This window comes from Schistocerca serialis, chromosome 5 (assembly GCF_023864345.2).
Source record: "Schistocerca serialis cubense isolate TAMUIC-IGC-003099 chromosome 5, iqSchSeri2.2, whole genome shotgun sequence".
In the NCBI taxonomy this organism is placed as follows: domain Eukaryota; kingdom Metazoa; phylum Arthropoda; class Insecta; order Orthoptera; family Acrididae; genus Schistocerca; species Schistocerca serialis.
This window is the reverse complement of record NC_064642.1, coordinates 17,653,614-17,670,746: the sequence shown is the minus strand read 5'-3', so window position 1 is coordinate 17,670,746 and position 17,133 is coordinate 17,653,614. Positions and strand designations below refer to the sequence as shown.

Genomic DNA, 17,133 nt, shown 5'->3' with positions numbered 1-17,133 from the left:
TTTCCTTAGCCATGTGGCAGGGTGACTCGCCTGTTCATCCTCAATCAATGAGAGTGCGCATGCGTGATGGGGAGTGGTGGAACTGCTGGCCCAGTGTGTGAAATGAGTGATGGGAAATGAGCGTTGGTCATGCAGGTCTGCTACGCAGATACAGGGCTCTGTTATAGACCCAGGATTTAAAAAAATGATAACTTTTTTGATTGTTAAATTTTTTGATTTTTGTATATGATATTGGCATAAGTATAGGTGGAGAGTTTGTGATCGTTGGTACCTCAGCATGTACCCACTTCAGTGCGTTAGTTGCTTTTTCTCTGTGTCTAACAGTCTTCCCACAAATACATCACTAAATTTACTGCCCGATGTGTCCGCATAATTGTAACTGCACCGTGAAATGGGGTACGCCTGTCAATATAGATCATCCTTTTTGCATTCACGCATCCACACTTCCAGTACCCGACCTGCTGCCCAGGGGAAAATGAACATTGATAGCTTACTTGTGCCACACGTATTTGGAGTAGTGACCAAACTAAATAGCTATGATTATTAGGCTGCAAATGAAGTAAATGCTATTGTGATGATGTTCAGCACACGGTCCTCAATTATCAGTAGAATTATACGCACTTTTATCCCTACATTATATGTATTAAAGTTACTGCTTAATGCAGCTAATTGATTATTAAAATAACTGCAGATACCCAGTAATCAGTTATTTATTCACTTTTGAGATATTTCTTGCTGTAGATTACTTATTCATATATTTCAGGTATCTATGTCAATTCTGTGAGCAGTGAAACTTACCTTCAGTCAGAAAATACAACTTCATTAGTGCACAATGCATCAGATATGAATGTATGGACTCATACATATATATCCTTCAGTTACAATTTTATTTTGAACAAAAATACATTTTTGTGTTGTGCATTATGTAAATATTAGAAGTTGAGGATATAATGATACTTGGGATATCACCATTTGAAAGGATTATCTTTCCTGAGACATGTTTATCTTGTACATACCAGTGAACAGTCACCAGGCTGTATTGGTATTGTTAGTGACAGCAGAAGTTGCAAGAGTTGAACTTGTCAAAACATCAAAAATTTTCCAAAATGAATCTTTAAAAATTTTTGATGTGCTTTGCTCTGCTGTTTGATTTTCAGGATAACCTACCATTACAATTTGCACGCCACTCATTTGGTAAGGACCTTATGAAGCAATGGTAGGGTGAATCTTCAAACGAATTCCCATCTTTTTTTATCTCTGTTTCAAAATTTCCATACAATGTATACTGTCACACCATACAAAACTTTTGATGCAGTCACTTCACTGTAGAACAATTCTTCAGTGAGTTCTTTAAATAGTTTTATAACTTTGATTAACTCTGGAAGAAGCTGCTGGTGGATTTTCAAAGGATAGTGTGCCACACCATGTGTAGCTTTAGTGATTATTGCAGATTTGCTACTTGTTCTATATTTCCCCAAGTTACAAAATTTAAGTATTGTGACATTTTGTGTGGTTATCAACTGTTCCTGAGTTGTTGTGAGCTTTTCTGTAGCCATGGTACCCCTTTGACAAAGGTTGCACAATCGATTTTGCATTTCTGATTGTATGCATCACCTAGAATGACCCTTTCACTCTGCTGCAGAGTTTATGCCGATTTGCAACTTTTGCCAGATTAAAACCATATGCCACACCGAGGCCCGAAACCAGAACCTCGCCCCTGGTGAACAGTGATCTGCTGAGCTACCTAGGCACGATCTTCGAGACCTATTGTAGAAGCTTCAATTTTGCCAGGAACTCTACTTTCCAGTTGTTACAAAAGCTCTGCTGCGCTCCTTCAGAACTAGTACTGCTGGGAGAAGGATACCACAGAGAAATGGTTTAGCTCCAGCTTAGGTAACTGCTTCCAAAATGAATCAGTCACTCAGCAATGGAAAGTGACAGGAAGTTTCAAAACAGCACACACTCCAATGACAATATATTGAAGATAAAAAATATATTTTCAGTGTCTTAAGTAGATTGGCTTTTATTTGAAAAAAATGGTTAGGTTTGAAACAGGAAAGTAGTTGTGTTAGTTTAAACCAGATCTGGCCAAACAGTGCTTCACAGGCAAGAGTCCTCCGACTGCGCTCCTGCCTAGCAGTTTGATTGCATCGGCAAGTGGGACTGAGGGGCAAGGGTAAAGCAAGGCCACAGTCGGAGGCAGCTACAGGTAGACAGTCATTTGTCCCACACCAAGCACTGTATTGCAATATTACTTGCATTAAATTAGGTTTATGTTCTCCATCATGTTTCCAAAAAAAAAATATTGAGAAGCCACATCATTCAGTACGGATTGCGAATTGCTTTACTTTTTATGTAGTTCGAAGACCATGCATAGTGCTTAATATACCATTGCACAATTATAGGATATAAATACTCATTTCAGTGTAATTACAACACCAGCCACAAAGACAATATGATGCACTTGCCATCTGACTAACTAGATTGAATGCTGACTGAACTGAAGGTGGTCATTAGGGAAGAAACTGCATTAAGGGTTAAGGGTTCCTTTGGTTTGGAGCCGAGTGGAGGGTCTCAACCAACGGCTTTGTCGACTCTGTGACAGTCTTGGCTACAGATTTTGAGACCTGCGTTACCGTGTGGGGATTTGCAGGACTCCCATTTATCAGGGTGCACTACACAAAGGAAGTAACTACTCGAGTAGCAGAGTACTTGTGGAATGCAAATGAGGGTTTTTTAGGCAATATGGTAGTTTGCGTGCTCCGATGAACACTTGCCGGTCGAAACGCAGCAAGGTAAATCAGATGGTGTTCAGAGTAAAGACACTTCAACAGTCAAAATTTTATCCATAAACTGTCAAAGTGTTTGTGATAAAGTTCTCGAATTTACTGCCCTCCAGATAAGTTATAGTGCTCAAAATCATTCATGAGACCAGAGCTGGCTGAAACCCAAAGTGGAAAGCTCTGAGATATTTAGTGAGTCATGGAATGAATACCGGAAAGATAGATTAGAGGTCATAGGAGGGGGAGCGTTCATTGAAGTTGAGAGTTGAGAAAAATATTGTCTCTAGTGAGGTCGAAGTTGAGCGTGACAGTGAAGTTATCTGATCGTATATAACAGGTGTAGGTGAAACGAAATTAATTGTAGGATGTTTTTGCTAGCCACCCAATTCTGCTGTGACAGTACTAGAGTCATTCAAAAAAAGTCTATGGTCAGTATTGTGTAAATACCCAGATCATGCAGTACTAGTTGGAGGTGACTTTAACCTACCAAGTATAGACTGTGATGTCAATGCATTCATTGCAGGGGGTACAGACAGACAGTCATGCAAAATACTTTTGAGCACATTTTCTGAAAACTATTTTGAGCAGCTAGCTCGGCAGCCCACATGCAGTGGAAATATCATAAACCTTTTAGCTATAAATAGGCCGGACCTTACTGACAATTCTGGACCTATTTAAAATCGGTAATTGTGTCAAAGGCTTCCATTCAGTTCCTTGTTGACCACCCTGGTATGGCAGTTGAAGATAGCAAAACGAAACCCGAAGTTTTAGATTTCACATTCAAGAATTCATTCACACAGGAGAGTTACACAAACATACCATCATTTGGCCTTTGGACAAACTCCTGTATGAACAAAGTAGTAATAAGCATTCCTTGTGCAGAGAAAAAACCGAAAGATATGAAAGCAAATAAATCACCAGGTCCGGATGGAATCCCAATTTGTTTTTCAAAGAGTACTCTAGGCACTGACCCTTTAACTAGCTTGCATTTATTGTGAATCTCTCACCTAGCACGAAGTCCCAAGTGACTGGAAAAAAGCACAGGTGACTCCTGTATATATAAGAAGAGTAAAAGAATGGACGTCTAAAATTACAGACCGATATCCTTAACTTCAGTTTGCTGCTGAGTCTTTTAACATATTCTTATTTTGAATTTAATAAACTTTTTTGAGGCTGAGAAGCATGTTCATGAATCAGCATGGTTTCAAAAAGCAGCACTTGTGCGAAACTCAACTTGCCCATTTCTCATATGATATACTGCAAACTATGGATGAGGGACAACAGGCAGAGTCTATACTGCTGTAGTTCCAGAAAGCATTTGATGCAATGTTCCATTGCGAGCTGGTATTGAAGGTACGAGCATATGGAACAAGTTGCAGATATGTTAGTGGCTCAAAAATTCCTTACGTAATAGAACTTAGGTTGTTGTCCTTGATGACAAGTGTTCATCAAAGACAAGGGTATCACCAGGAGTGCCCCATCACCAGGAGTGCCCCAGGGAAGTGTGGCTATATGTAAATGATTCGGCAGTTGGAATGGGCAGCAATCTGTGGTTGTTTGCTGATGATACTGTGATGTATGGAAATGTGTCAAAGGTTTGTGACTGTAGGAAGATATGAGATGACTTCGATAAAATTTCTACTTGGTGTGATGAATAACAGCTAGATCTAAATGTGAAATAATGTAAGTTAATGCAGGTGGAGTAGAAGAACAAACCTGTAATGTTTGGATACAGTATTAGTAGTGTCCTGCTTGACAGAGTCAAATTCTTTAAATATGTGGGCGTGTCATTGCAAACTGATATGCAATGGAATGAGCATGTGAGAACTGTGGTAGGGAAGCCAAATGGTTGACTTCAGTTTTTTGGGAGGATTTTAGGAAACAATGTTTCATGTATAGGATTTTTAGAAAAGAGTGTTTCACGTGTAAAGGAGACCATGTATAGGATGCAAGGTGTGCCGTATTCTTGAGTACTGCTTGAGTTTTTGGGATCCATATCAGGTCTGATTGAAGGAAGACATCAAAGCAATTCAGATGTGGACTGCTAGATTTGTTACTGGTATATTCAGACAACATTTTAGTGTTACAGAGATGCTTCGGGAACTCAAATGGGAATCCCTGGAGGAAAGGTGATGTTCTTTTCGAGAACACTTTTGAGGAAATTTAGAGAACCAGCATTTGAAACTGACTGCTGAAATTTTCCACTGCCACCAACATACATTGCACGTAAGGACCATAAAGATAAGATACGAGAAACTAGGGCTCATATGGAGACATATAGATAGTCATTCCCCCCCCCCCCCCTCCCCCCGTTCTATTTGCGAGTGGAACAGGAAAGGAACTGACTGGTAGTGATACAGTGTACCGTCCACCTTGCATCATATGGTGGCTTGTGGAGTATCTATGTAGTGTGGGTGTCGAGTTGTGACAAAATCTTTTATCGTCGACATCATGAATTATTTAATTATTTCAATTCGTTAAGTCCCTTACTGCAGTGCGAGTATCACTTGATGGTAGGAGATATGGTAGGCAAGATTGATGCTGTCAAATAAAAATTAATCTTATGGAAAAATAAACTTAAAGTTCATGATACGGAGGTTGAGGCAGTTATTTGTAGAGTGAACTTGACTGATTATGTTTCAGTAATTGAAACATGAGTTCCCAAAGGTATTCCAAGACATTGTAAGACTGTAGACTGATCTCTACTCACCAACAGTGGCAGGAGAACACATACACAAAAAGGTATGACTTTTACAAGCTTTCGGAGCCAGTGGCTGCTTCTTCTGGCGGAAAAGTGGAAGAGGAAAGAAAACTGGTGAAGGAAATGGACTGGAGGGGTTTAGGGAAAGGGGTATAGTTCAGAAAATCAACCAAACCCCGGGTCAGGGAAGACTTACCAGGTGGAATGAGAAGGAAAGCTTGTACATGCGCATGTGGGCCTGCATGTAAAGCTTCTTGCAGTTTTGCTCATCATATTAGCACTATCTAAAGTACTTATTTCATTAAGTAATAAAACTATTTCTTTGAAAGGAAAATGAGAGGTTGTAATTAAACTCTACTGATAAAAACCAGCTTATAAAAATATCCTGAAGTAATCATAGTGTGCTGCAAATACATCTTCCTTAGTTTCTCACGTACGTAGCCTTCAGCAAATAGCCCTCTCATTCACACATCTGCTTAACGGTAATGGGTGAAGCTGGAGCATGGACAGCCTTGCTCACAGAGCATGTTTGCACTACGGGAGCACCAGGCCTGATTGAAACACTTGAAAAATTATCTACTCAAGAATTATCTCATCTTAAAAGATTTGAAGATGTGCCAAAACTCATGGAAAACATAAAAACTGAGTACATTCCATGGTATTCTTTCCACTTTTTCATATATTTTGCTCCTTTTTATCTCCACCCCCCTTTCACAGAAGGTCCATTGTTATCCTGTTAAAAGTGGTGTGATATGATTTATGCTAACAAATGAAAAATGGCTTCTTCCAATATTTTTTGAGGCAGTCTGTTCAAACAAAGCGGATCTGATAACAGCTTTCCACAGTTTCCTCCCTACCCACCCCCACCACCACCCCCACCACCACCCCTCCATCCTTGCCCTTCCAAATGACATTGTTATCAGTCTTATGAAAGATATACTTCAGCTGAGGCAGAAGTTGCAGTAGCAAAGTACTGTCTATGGACACCAGTATTTTTTCTGCTACAGATCAATTTTCTAATATGTTGTTTCCATTCCATCTTGACTGAAGCCATTTTATTCTCAAAATGTTTCATATTTAGTGCCAAAAGTATTCTGACTATATGACCTTAGAATAGCTGTTTGAATTTGTCTTGCTTCCTTCACCAATTGGGAATCTAGATTTTTCCACTAAAAGGGTTAAGCTGTTTGTTTCATTTCAAATGATGAGTGTCCATGTTTGAGGAGAATTTTGTGTAATTTGCTGCTGAATATGCTCTGTGTGTGTCCCCGTTCCGCCAAAAAGAAAATGTGCTAATTGCTGTAAACAATTGGTTCTGTATTTAAGTTTCAGTTTTTGCAGCTGGCTATTGTGTGAAATTGAGCTCTTTTATGTGCTGTCACAATTGAAGTACCATAAAGCTTTTATTCTCACATCAGGAAATCTCATTCCAGAGACATTACTGCCAACTGATTTTGTTTGTACAATCTCAGCACACAAACTGGGTCTCTAATCTGTGCCCTACACCATTACATATGCCATGTGTTGTTCTGTTCCTGACTTTTTCTGTCTTATTTCTTTTTCTCTGTTTTCCATGTTTTTTACTTCCTTGTCACATCCATTCCTGATATCATGTTTAAACTTTTGAAGAACAATTTGGGTAAGCTATAAGTTGAAGTATGATTCTCTTGAAAGGAAATTATCGCTTTTCTTAAGTGTGTGGCATTCATTATAGACAGCTCAGTCCACAAGATAAGATGTGATGTATTATTCTTAAAAATATTGTAAGGTTCCTTTGTGAAAAATTACATAAAATAAGGGAGAGGCAACCACTTAGCTATAGCAGATTAATGCACAGTAACACATAATAAAAAACAATGTTCACTCTAGCTTTCGAGCACTAGCTTTTATTCCAGCAATAGTCCACACATACTCGCATACAGTGTGTGTGTGTGTGTGTGTGTGTGTGTGTGTGTGTGTGTGTGTGTGTACTATTGCTGCAAAAAGAGGTAGTGCTCAAAAGCTAGTGTTGCACCATCGGGGAATATCCATATTTCTCCATAATTACTTTCTTTGTGTTCTGCGTTCCTCCTCCATAGTGGAGAGGTCAGTGGGGCAGACCCTTATGCAGGGGACTTGCATTTGATTCCCTGTACTGCCAGAGATTTTTCATTGGTGGAAGGACCAGACCAAGATGCACTTAGCCTCGTGATGTCAGTTGATGAGCTACCTGATTGAGAGGTAATAGCTCCAAGGTTGAAATCTCGACAACAGCCCAGAGTGTGGTGTGCTGAATGTATGCTGTTCCATACTGCATCTGATAATAAGACTGAGGATGACACGGCAGTTGGTCGACTATCACATGGTCTTCAGGGCCCGATTTTTAATACTTAATCTGAAATAAATGGGTTTAAATGTGCTGCCTCTGTCCTCTACATGCTTGCAATATGACACCTGTTTTGCATGTTTCAACAGCGGAAAATCCCAGATGGAATGTAAAAATATTATGAAAAGGATAGTTGCTACTTACCGTACACCAGAGATGCTGAGTCACATATAGGCACAACAAAAAGAGTGTCAGAAGGTGAGCTGACACCCGGCCAACACTGGCCTTTGTTGGAAATAAATAAATAATTAAATAACACACACACACACGCACACACACGACCACAGTGTCTGGCTTCTGAGGCCACACTGTGAGCAGCACTTTCACATTTTAGAACAGTTCGTAATACTTGTTCCATTTAATGGTTGTAGATGATTAATATATATCTCTCTCTGTGTGCTAGAGCCCCAAATTTTACTCTTACACTTTGACTTTTCCTTGCTCACAATGTTTTGATATTACTCTTATCTATAAGTGGGTTTAATCTATCACCACCTTTGATTTAGAATGCTAGAAATAATACTGGTAATATGATAATTAATCCACATTAATTCAATCATTTACAGTTCTGAAGTTACTGCCATCTTAACAAACACTGAAGATGGACAAGTGTGTTCACTGACGTTACCTGTTCTTTGTGGTATCATGCAAGGGAAATGGATTGTTAGTTTTGACTGTAAGTATAATATTTTCTAATAATTTGCATTTCTTCAATGGAAATAAATTATAGATTTACCTTTGTTAATTTTCAAAAACTTAAACCTTTTTTTCAGGGGTACGCAAATCTACATCAGAAAATAAGATAGTTGATCATAAACCATTTGAGGCTAAAGGAACATTGGCTTTTCCTAATTCTGATGCTCCAAGGAAAGGAAGACTGACTAACATTCAGCAGGTATTAAACATTTCCTTCTTTAGATGTCAGTGTACTGCACTAACAGTGAATTTAGAGATGGAGTAACAATGTAATACATTTGGTTGTAACGGTTAAAGACAACAGTTACAGTTTTAATAACTTACACTTCTTTTCTCTCCTTCAGTTACGTTTTGCTTTAGGAAGGAGCCTATGAAATTGATGATTGAAATTTGCCATTTCTAGTTCATTGGTTGCAATCTATATTTGTGCATTTACAGAATGAGGCACCCCACAAAGAGTAATAAAAAGTTACACAACTGTAGTGTTTGAATGCAAGACTAAAAGGCTATTCAGAAATTAAGTAGGGAGCTTACCTATTCAGTAATAACTAAGGAAGAAAGATTCCCATGATACTATGTTAAAAGGACACAGTAATATATTTGAAAATAATTTTATTTTAGAAATTATTTTAGTTATTGATGATGCATACTTGTGTTTATTTCGTATCATTTCATACTCCTTATCCAGTGATTGGTCTTTTAGTTCTTGCATATTCCACAGTCTGTATATATCTGTTGTATACTAGTATTTTTATTCATTGCTGACCCATTTTCTGAAACGGACCAAAACAACCCAGAGGATTGAGTGAAAGTTGTCTGTGGTTGCCATTGCAACTCTCATAAGTGATCTAAAAATGACACAGTTGGCTGTTGAAGTTCAGAAGTGACAATTTTTTTTAATAATATTTGGCTGTTAATGCTTGTGTGTCTGACACTGTATAATTTTTAGGACTTTTGCTGAAAAGTGGTAATTGGTCCCCAAAATAATGATTTGAATATTAATTCAAATGTTTTACCTCATTAAGAAATTACATAAAATAGGAATATGTGGTATCAAAATTATTCCTGTGCTAGCACGTAATTCCTAACTCAAGCATAAAAATCTTTTTCCTCCTAGGTTCCAAGCATCTTCAATGGCTGTTACATTTATGTTATGCATGGTGGAGTGTGTACTGTGCATGGATTGAACATGAATAAAAAAGATGTTACAACACTTATACAGATGGGTGGTGGGACAGTACTGTACAGGGAACCTAATCCAGAATCAATACCTGAAAGTGAGTGCACAGTTCCGTTTCATGCTGCTGGTGATGGTCCTCTGGCAAAGTGTTCACATTACATCATATATAAGCCAGGAAAAACAGAGCCTCAGCTCAAATACAACATGAAACATGTTAAGACTCTGCCAGTAGACTGGCTTATTTCTTGCATAGAAAAATTTGAGCTAAGTCTCCCTTAAAAGAAAGGATATGGGGCAGCTTTGGAAAAATCTCTTGGACTTGTGACTACAGTTGAATGTGTGGCACATGAGAGAACTGCAGTGATGCATTTATTTGTTAAGTGTTAAATACTGTAAATGGAAAATACATGTACATATGCTGAACACTGTACAGTTTTGATGTTATTAGAGCATAACCAACATTTGGCGAGTTACTGTTGACATAGTGTTTTTGCACTGGCAATAATGTTATTTGCTTTGATGAAATAAATATACCTGAGGTAATAATCTTAAAAGTTCTTTGTCATTAAATAATCAGCAGTATTTAATTAGCAATCTGATTATTTCTTTCTTATTTTAATGAAATACAGTTGTGTATACAATTGCAGTTGTCATTAAGCATGCTTCCAGTATTTGATTTTTCATTATAACAACATGTTAGTTTTTCTCAGTGATATAAAGGTGAACTTCTATAAATCTATTGCTTAATCACTGAAAATTTCAATGTTTATTGCTTCACTTTTTAATTATGTTTACATTATTCATGAGAAGTAAAATTCTCATTGCTATCCGAGCAGTATATCATAATTTTAATTGGATTGTCTTCTCCTGTGTGAGCTTTTTCAAATGCTTCAGCAATTTTTTTGAGAGGGTACTTATGTGTTATAAGCTGTTTGATGTCAACACCACCTGAAGCTACCATTGATAGAGCTGTTGGATACCTGGAAAAAAAATTATCCTATTATTTTATTTAGCTCATCATTACCATTGATAGTGGTCTCCTTTTTTCCTTCCACTTGGAATTCCTAAACATTAAACAATTAAGGTATCTGCACAGTTAAGGTAAGCTTATAAAGTTAGCAATCACATGTAACATTGATGGCCAAATGAATGAATAATGATGAACATAGGAAACATTTCTACTAGCGACATGATCAAAATGTACACTTGCCAACAAATCTCCAATCACAGACTTATCGATCCACAAGTTTCTTCTTATGTAGATGTTAGTAAAGTAATATATAAGCGGTATTTAATTATGTTATACATCTTTTTATTTTATTAATGTGTATGCCATAGCACTGTAGAGATTCTGATTTCTCCTCTTCCCTGCCGCCTAGAATTATGACTAAAAAACAAAAATTACATTAATCAGACCGAAGCCTTGTAGCAGCAGCATCTGATGATGAGGCTTTGCAAGAGAGTTTCTCATCAGATTGCCAGAATTTGGTTTGAGGTTATGTGCTTCACACTGATCTGTGCTGACTTTTTTTCTGTTATGTAGTGGTGCCTATATGTTTTCTTTGACTCTTGTAGCCAACAGTGTTAGGCACATTTCTCACTGAGGCGATACAGTATGCAACTCTCAATACAAAGCAGAAGCGACTCATATTGACGGAGTGTGTATAAACACAATTGAAGCAGCTTAACTGGCTCAGACTGACACAACAGTGATACAACAGCAATATGATTCTCTATCATATTGTGTGGCACAGCATGGAGTGCTATTTACTTCATGCAACTGTTTTGTATGATAAACCGGGAGGGAAATTTCAAGCTGTGCAGTGTGCTTAAAAAAAATTGTTTTATTTAGATCAGGCAGTGCTAGATCCGTTTATGTAGTTACTTTCTAAGTAAACCTTTCCTTAAAAAATTAAAAACCGCTGTTTTGGGATTCACATGTGTTCTGATATGCAGTCTTTCTTATTCAATTCTGAGGAAACTATATGGTAAAAAAACGTTGATATTTTGCAGATTATAGTCAGATGTCACAGCTCGATAATGAATTGATTTTCGTTTTGGTATTGCCCATTGCCTATAGTGATTGTGATACTTCAAAATTAACTAAAGCACAGTGAAAATTTTGAAAAATTTGTAGCAAAAAATACAGTCAGTGCCAGTTTCCATATGGTGCATTTTAGGTTATATGAAACTGTGTACCAAATGTAGTTAACATTCAGAATGTTTTTAAAGCTGGAAGCAGGGCCGTATATCTTACCAGTCTCAAGTAAATATGTGACATATTTGGAAGTTGCCTGTGAAGAGGCGTGCAGCAACATGCCACACTTAAGGCTGCGTCTTGTTGTTTGCCGTATCGCTCCTGTGGGAACCTGAGTGTTGCGTAGATAGCCATCACATCACGTTATCTTTGTTGGAATCTGTTGTATCTCGTATCATATTGCTTCAATGAGACCCACACCTTGGCCAAGTCAGTTCCTGTCGTGTTGTCACACAGTAGTGTAAAGAGTCCTTCTAGGGGCTTGGAGATAATTTCAATATTTAATCTTTAAAGCTGTAGAGCACCTTGGCGTGCTGATGTCAGGGCCACATATTGTGTCTCAGCTTTGCATAAGACCACAGTCAGCTGTTCTGCCAGGACCAGAGCTCTTTGATATTTAAATAGATAACCAGTTGTTGATCTTCTGTCCTCATAATCTACGGACCAACCTGCATAACAGTAACCAATTATGAGGCAGTCCTCCTCTTTATAAAATGGTGGATTCACAGTCTTGATACCTTCTCGATATCTACAGCTCTTTTTGACTGCCTGTCTGTGGCATTTCCTGGGATCATTACAAAAGCCACTTGCAGTACCTATTGAGTAAGATAGGTCCAGCATTGTTCCTACTTGAGCGCATCCATTAACTTTATTACTTCATGATAGTGTATGTTCTTCATATTATTTTGCCTTGCTCTGTTTTTGGACTCATATCATGAGTGAGGACATTATTATTGTCTAGTGGCACGGGTTTATTACAGTCTTTCTTGTCAAATCTGTTAAGAATTTGGCTCGCCGTGTTGGTTATGTGCACAACCAACCTTCCATGCAGTTCCTAGTTATATGGATACATAAACAGCTAATGGGTACTTGAAGAACTTCCTGCTTGAACATTTCTTACTTTGATTTTGAATATTTCTTTCTCTTGTATTGTTACTGAAAATTAGCATACCATCCACATAAATGGCAACTATTAAAATATCTGAATCTTGATTTTTGCGTGTGGATCAGCTATTGACCTTTCAGGGTTTAGATTCAACAGTGTACTATGAGGGAAGATCGGAAAGTAATGCAAAATAATTTTATTGCCAAAAAGTTTAATAGGTAACAAAATAAAATAAAAAAAAATACAAGTGAACTTACATTGTTTACCTACTTGTATACATAGTCACCAACGTTTTCAACACATTTCTCCCATCGTGGTGCCAGTTTCGATATGCCCATTTCATAGAAGTCTGGTCTGTTGGAGTTTAGTCAACTGCAGACTGCTGATTTCACTTCCACAGCTGTCGCAAAGCATTGGCCGGCTAGGAATTTCTTCGTGGGACCGAACAGGCGAAAGACCAACAGTGCAAGATCCGGACTGTATGGTGATGCTGGAGCACCTCCCACCCAGATTTGGTGATTTTCTCACAAAAAGTAGCAGCAACATGCAGCTGAGCATTGCCACGAAGAAGTTTGACACTGTTAGCATTAATGTTGTGGTGCTTGTCATGAAGGGCACAACACAACTTAACAAAAGTTTTAATGTAGGCTGTAGCATTCACAGTGGTCCCACATTCAGCAGAATCCACCAATAATGCATTGAGTAGTCCCAGAACACTGTCACAAGCACTTTCCTAGCAGACCGGTCACTTCAAATTTTTTTCGTATTGGGGTACCAGAATGCTTCCACCATAGAGGCATGCACAGGTTTGGGCTTGTGATACTCCCACGACTCATTACCAGAGACGATTCCTTTCAGAAAGTAATGCCGTTCTGTGGCGTGATGCATTAAGTGATCCAAGCTTGTCATCATTCACTGGCCCTTGTGGTTGCCTGTCAAGTACTTAGGCACCCAGCAAGCACAAAATTTACAAAATTCTAATCTGTTGGGAACAGTATTGTACAACACACCGTAGGAAATGTTGAACTGCTGTGATAAGATTCGCAGTTGCACACGCCAATTGTTCAAAATTGCTGCCTCAGTGGCTTCGACATCCCGCAGGGTTGCACCTGGCACCGGCCGCCTGGAGTGTGGAGAATCACCGAGGTCCAGACGGCCCTCTCAGAAGAGTGCGCACCACCTGGAGACACTGCAATGGTCCGTACAGTCCTCCCCATACAAAGAAGAGTGCGCACCACCTGGAGACACTGCAATGGTCCGTACAGTCCTCCCCATACAAACGACACATGTCTCTTGAATTTGTCTCTGTTTATGCCCTTTGGCCCACAAATACTGAACTACGCTTTGCTGCTCTTCACAAGTTGACAACAGTACCATGTGCGCCACGTTTGTTTCCTAGTTCAGACTTCTCTCGCTAGAGCTGGACTTGAAAACAAAATACCCTCTGTAGAAAAAACTTCAAATTATATCGTCGTGAAATTTCAACATTCCAGATGCAGTGCCAGGGGGGAAGAACAGTCTTGCTGTCTTGGTAACTGGCTCTTCTTCTGGAAGCTTCATGTAGATTACTTCATATAAGTCACATTGTAAGAAAGCCGAGATAACATCTAGGAAATCGATGTCAAGATCATATTTAGCAGCCACAACAAATAAATACCATAACTAGTCATTCCTTATAACTGGTCATATTTTTTCATAATAGTCCAGGTCTTGCTTATGAACACACATTTGTATAACTTTCCACATTTGATAACATGGAATGCAGCCTTCTAGTTGAGTTGTCATTATTTCATTCTGTTTCTGTTCCGTGAATAGGATGAACAGTCAACTTGGTTCCTTCTACTCGGTTTCTTCTTCATACTGTTTAGAAGTATCTTCCTTAAAAATAACATCTTTTGTTTTTATGTTTCTGTGCCTGATTGGTTGAAAAAGCCTGTATGTTTTTGGTTCTGTACGGTATCCTACCAAGAATTTTCTCTAGTTCAATGAGTTCTTCATAACCCATGCAATATGAACCCCTCCAGCGGCAGCTTTTTTGAACTACACAGATAGGAATTACGTTTGCAACACGTACCTCACTCCCGTAATCCTCCTGCCCCCCCTTCCTCTGTCATGTCGCTCTCCCAGTCCATTCCTGCACTTTGTCGCCATCGTGCATGGCACTAGCTTACCGGCTCTGGTGCCCGTGCCTCTCGCCCGTATCCCGTGCGCCTGCCACCTCCTCCTGAGCTGCCAGTCTTACCTCCTCATCTCTCCCCCCCCCCCCCCCCCCCCTTTTCCCGCTTCCTGCCTCTCTTTCCCTCAACCCACCGCAACTGATACAACCCACTGTCACAGTGCCCCTGCAATTTAGGTGTTGTATGTTCTAGCTTGTGATAGGACTTGTGCAGAAGCTAGCAATTTTAAATTTTTTTCTGCGCCTGTCTATGAGCTGAACGCGTATGACATTCAGTGAAGGGTCTCATTTACTCCTAAAGTATTTGCATCCTGCCAGAACTATCTATACCAAATTATAGAAATGTTATCTAAAGCATTAATTAGGAATATAACATACATTGTACCTATGTAGTGGTAAAATAAAAACTAGATTAACTGCGATATTGGATAAAATACTGTATGGTGTATATAATATAAAAGCAACTAATTTAAAGATATTGCAGCGGTTACAGTAACCTCACATATTAAAGTATTACATTAAAAACGTTTATAGATGAAAATGAGACATGTGGTGTAACGCCCCAACGACCACCTTAAAGTCAATTAAAAAGGAGCATGAAGTGGGGAGGGTTGTCTTGGCGGTTGCGACATCTTTGCCGATGGGCTGGTACGGGAGAGTTTTGTCAACAACTACATTGTACACCACTGAGCATATTTGTTAGCGATAGAGAAAGAAGAAACATCGTATTTCAGCAATGGACAAATATCCATGTGACAAATATGTAATTAATACCTTAAAAGTTAAGTCCAAAGTAATGTCATCAGAGATAACTTTTATGTGGAAGAGAGTTGTAAGCGCTCTGAAGAAATTCAATGCGCCTACAATGCTCTTCCACAGAAGAAGTCGTTTGCTAGAACTACAGATCAGAACAGAGCAGTTCTGATCTGAATTATTGAGATTGCGAATCATGACGAGATTGTTTTCGAGTTTAGAAGTGTTTGTTGCGTGACGGGATTCACGGCTTAAGAAACTGATTTTATGAACTGAGACAGGAACAGATAGACTCATTTAACCGTGCACTACGGGTTAATGAAATCTAATAACGGAATTAGTGAACATTGGACTTGACTTTAAATTAGTTGGACCTTTAGGAGAAGTGAACATTCTATGAAAGAATACATGCAGTTAGTCTTGAGTAAGACCCAAGTACATGACATCATGAAGATAAAACAATTATACTAAAGTGTTGAGTTGTGGTAATTGCCAAGAAACTATAACTCAATCGCACTGACTTAACTAAACTATTCCGTGTGCGTGTGGTGTGGGAGTTATAACTATTTAGTGACAAAATAACAATAAGCTGTTCGTTACCAGTTAAATACCCGGTGTGGACTACATCATTAAATAGTTTGATAAATGACTAAATCAACGACTACTCATGAAAGACTATTTCATTGAAGTGCAAATATTCACATCATTAGTTGAGAAGTGAACTTCAAAATATTTTCGTATTACGACACAATCTTACAAAGACTGAATCAAAGAGTATCTCTGGATCTCGCTGCATACCAGCACAATAATTCCATAGCAACGAGACAACAGCGTAAGAAAAAACTGTTAACTAAAATATTTCCTCGCAGTCAGTGGTGTGTGCTATGCGAACGAGAGAAGAATTAATATCTACTGCAAATCTGGGCAATTAACAATACAATATTAATAAAAAGCATCAATTATATGAGTTCGCATAAGTGGAAACGCTGCGGACTTGTAATTGAGATATGACGACTACGCGAGGAACGCCTTTTCGGAAGTTTTTCAGGTTTTTTTCTCCTGTTAATCCATGGGGACTGACGTTATGTCGCATCGTGTCTCTAATCTGCCGCGAGAACTGTGGCAGTAGCAGCTCTGCGGCGTCGACTACATCAGCACGCGGTAGGAGTCCGGGGGCACGCGCCACAGTGGGCAAAAGTAAGTAAACTGTTTATTATTTCAAAACTAATTGCTATAACTGTTGATACATTTATCCAACCATGAGGCAAGACAGTCAGTGCCTTCATGGTAAAATTTTTGTTGTTGCATGTGGAACTATGATTGTACCCAGGCATGC

The 17,133-nt window shown here is 38.8% G+C and overlaps 2 protein-coding genes across 3 annotated transcripts in view; one reads left to right on the top strand and one right to left on the bottom strand.

The window, feature by feature from the left end:
- The window catches only part of LOC126480803 (BRCA1-associated RING domain protein 1-like), a 164,207-nt gene extending 153,918 nt beyond the window's left edge, over positions 1-10,289 (top strand). Inside the window, exons 8-10 of one of the 2 annotated variants that reach the window (XM_050104122.1) lie at positions 8,416-8,525; positions 8,623-8,744; positions 9,663-10,289. In XM_050104122.1, the coding sequence (XP_049960079.1) occupies positions 8,416-8,525; positions 8,623-8,744; positions 9,663-10,004 (574 nt within the window). In that variant the 3' untranslated portion in view covers positions 10,005-10,289. The remainder of the gene's footprint in view (positions 1-8,415; positions 8,526-8,622; positions 8,745-9,662) is intronic. The other variant, XM_050104123.1, reaches the window with a different exon arrangement.
- A 34-nt stretch (positions 10,290-10,323) lies between these two features.
- The window catches only part of LOC126480804 (sorbitol dehydrogenase-like), an 85,301-nt gene continuing 78,491 nt past the window's right edge, over positions 10,324-17,133 (bottom strand). The window contains exon 6 of the mRNA XM_050104124.1: positions 10,324-10,705. Coding sequence (XP_049960081.1) covers positions 10,522-10,705 — 184 coding nt within the window. The 3' untranslated portion in view covers positions 10,324-10,521. The remainder of the gene's footprint in view (positions 10,706-17,133) is intronic.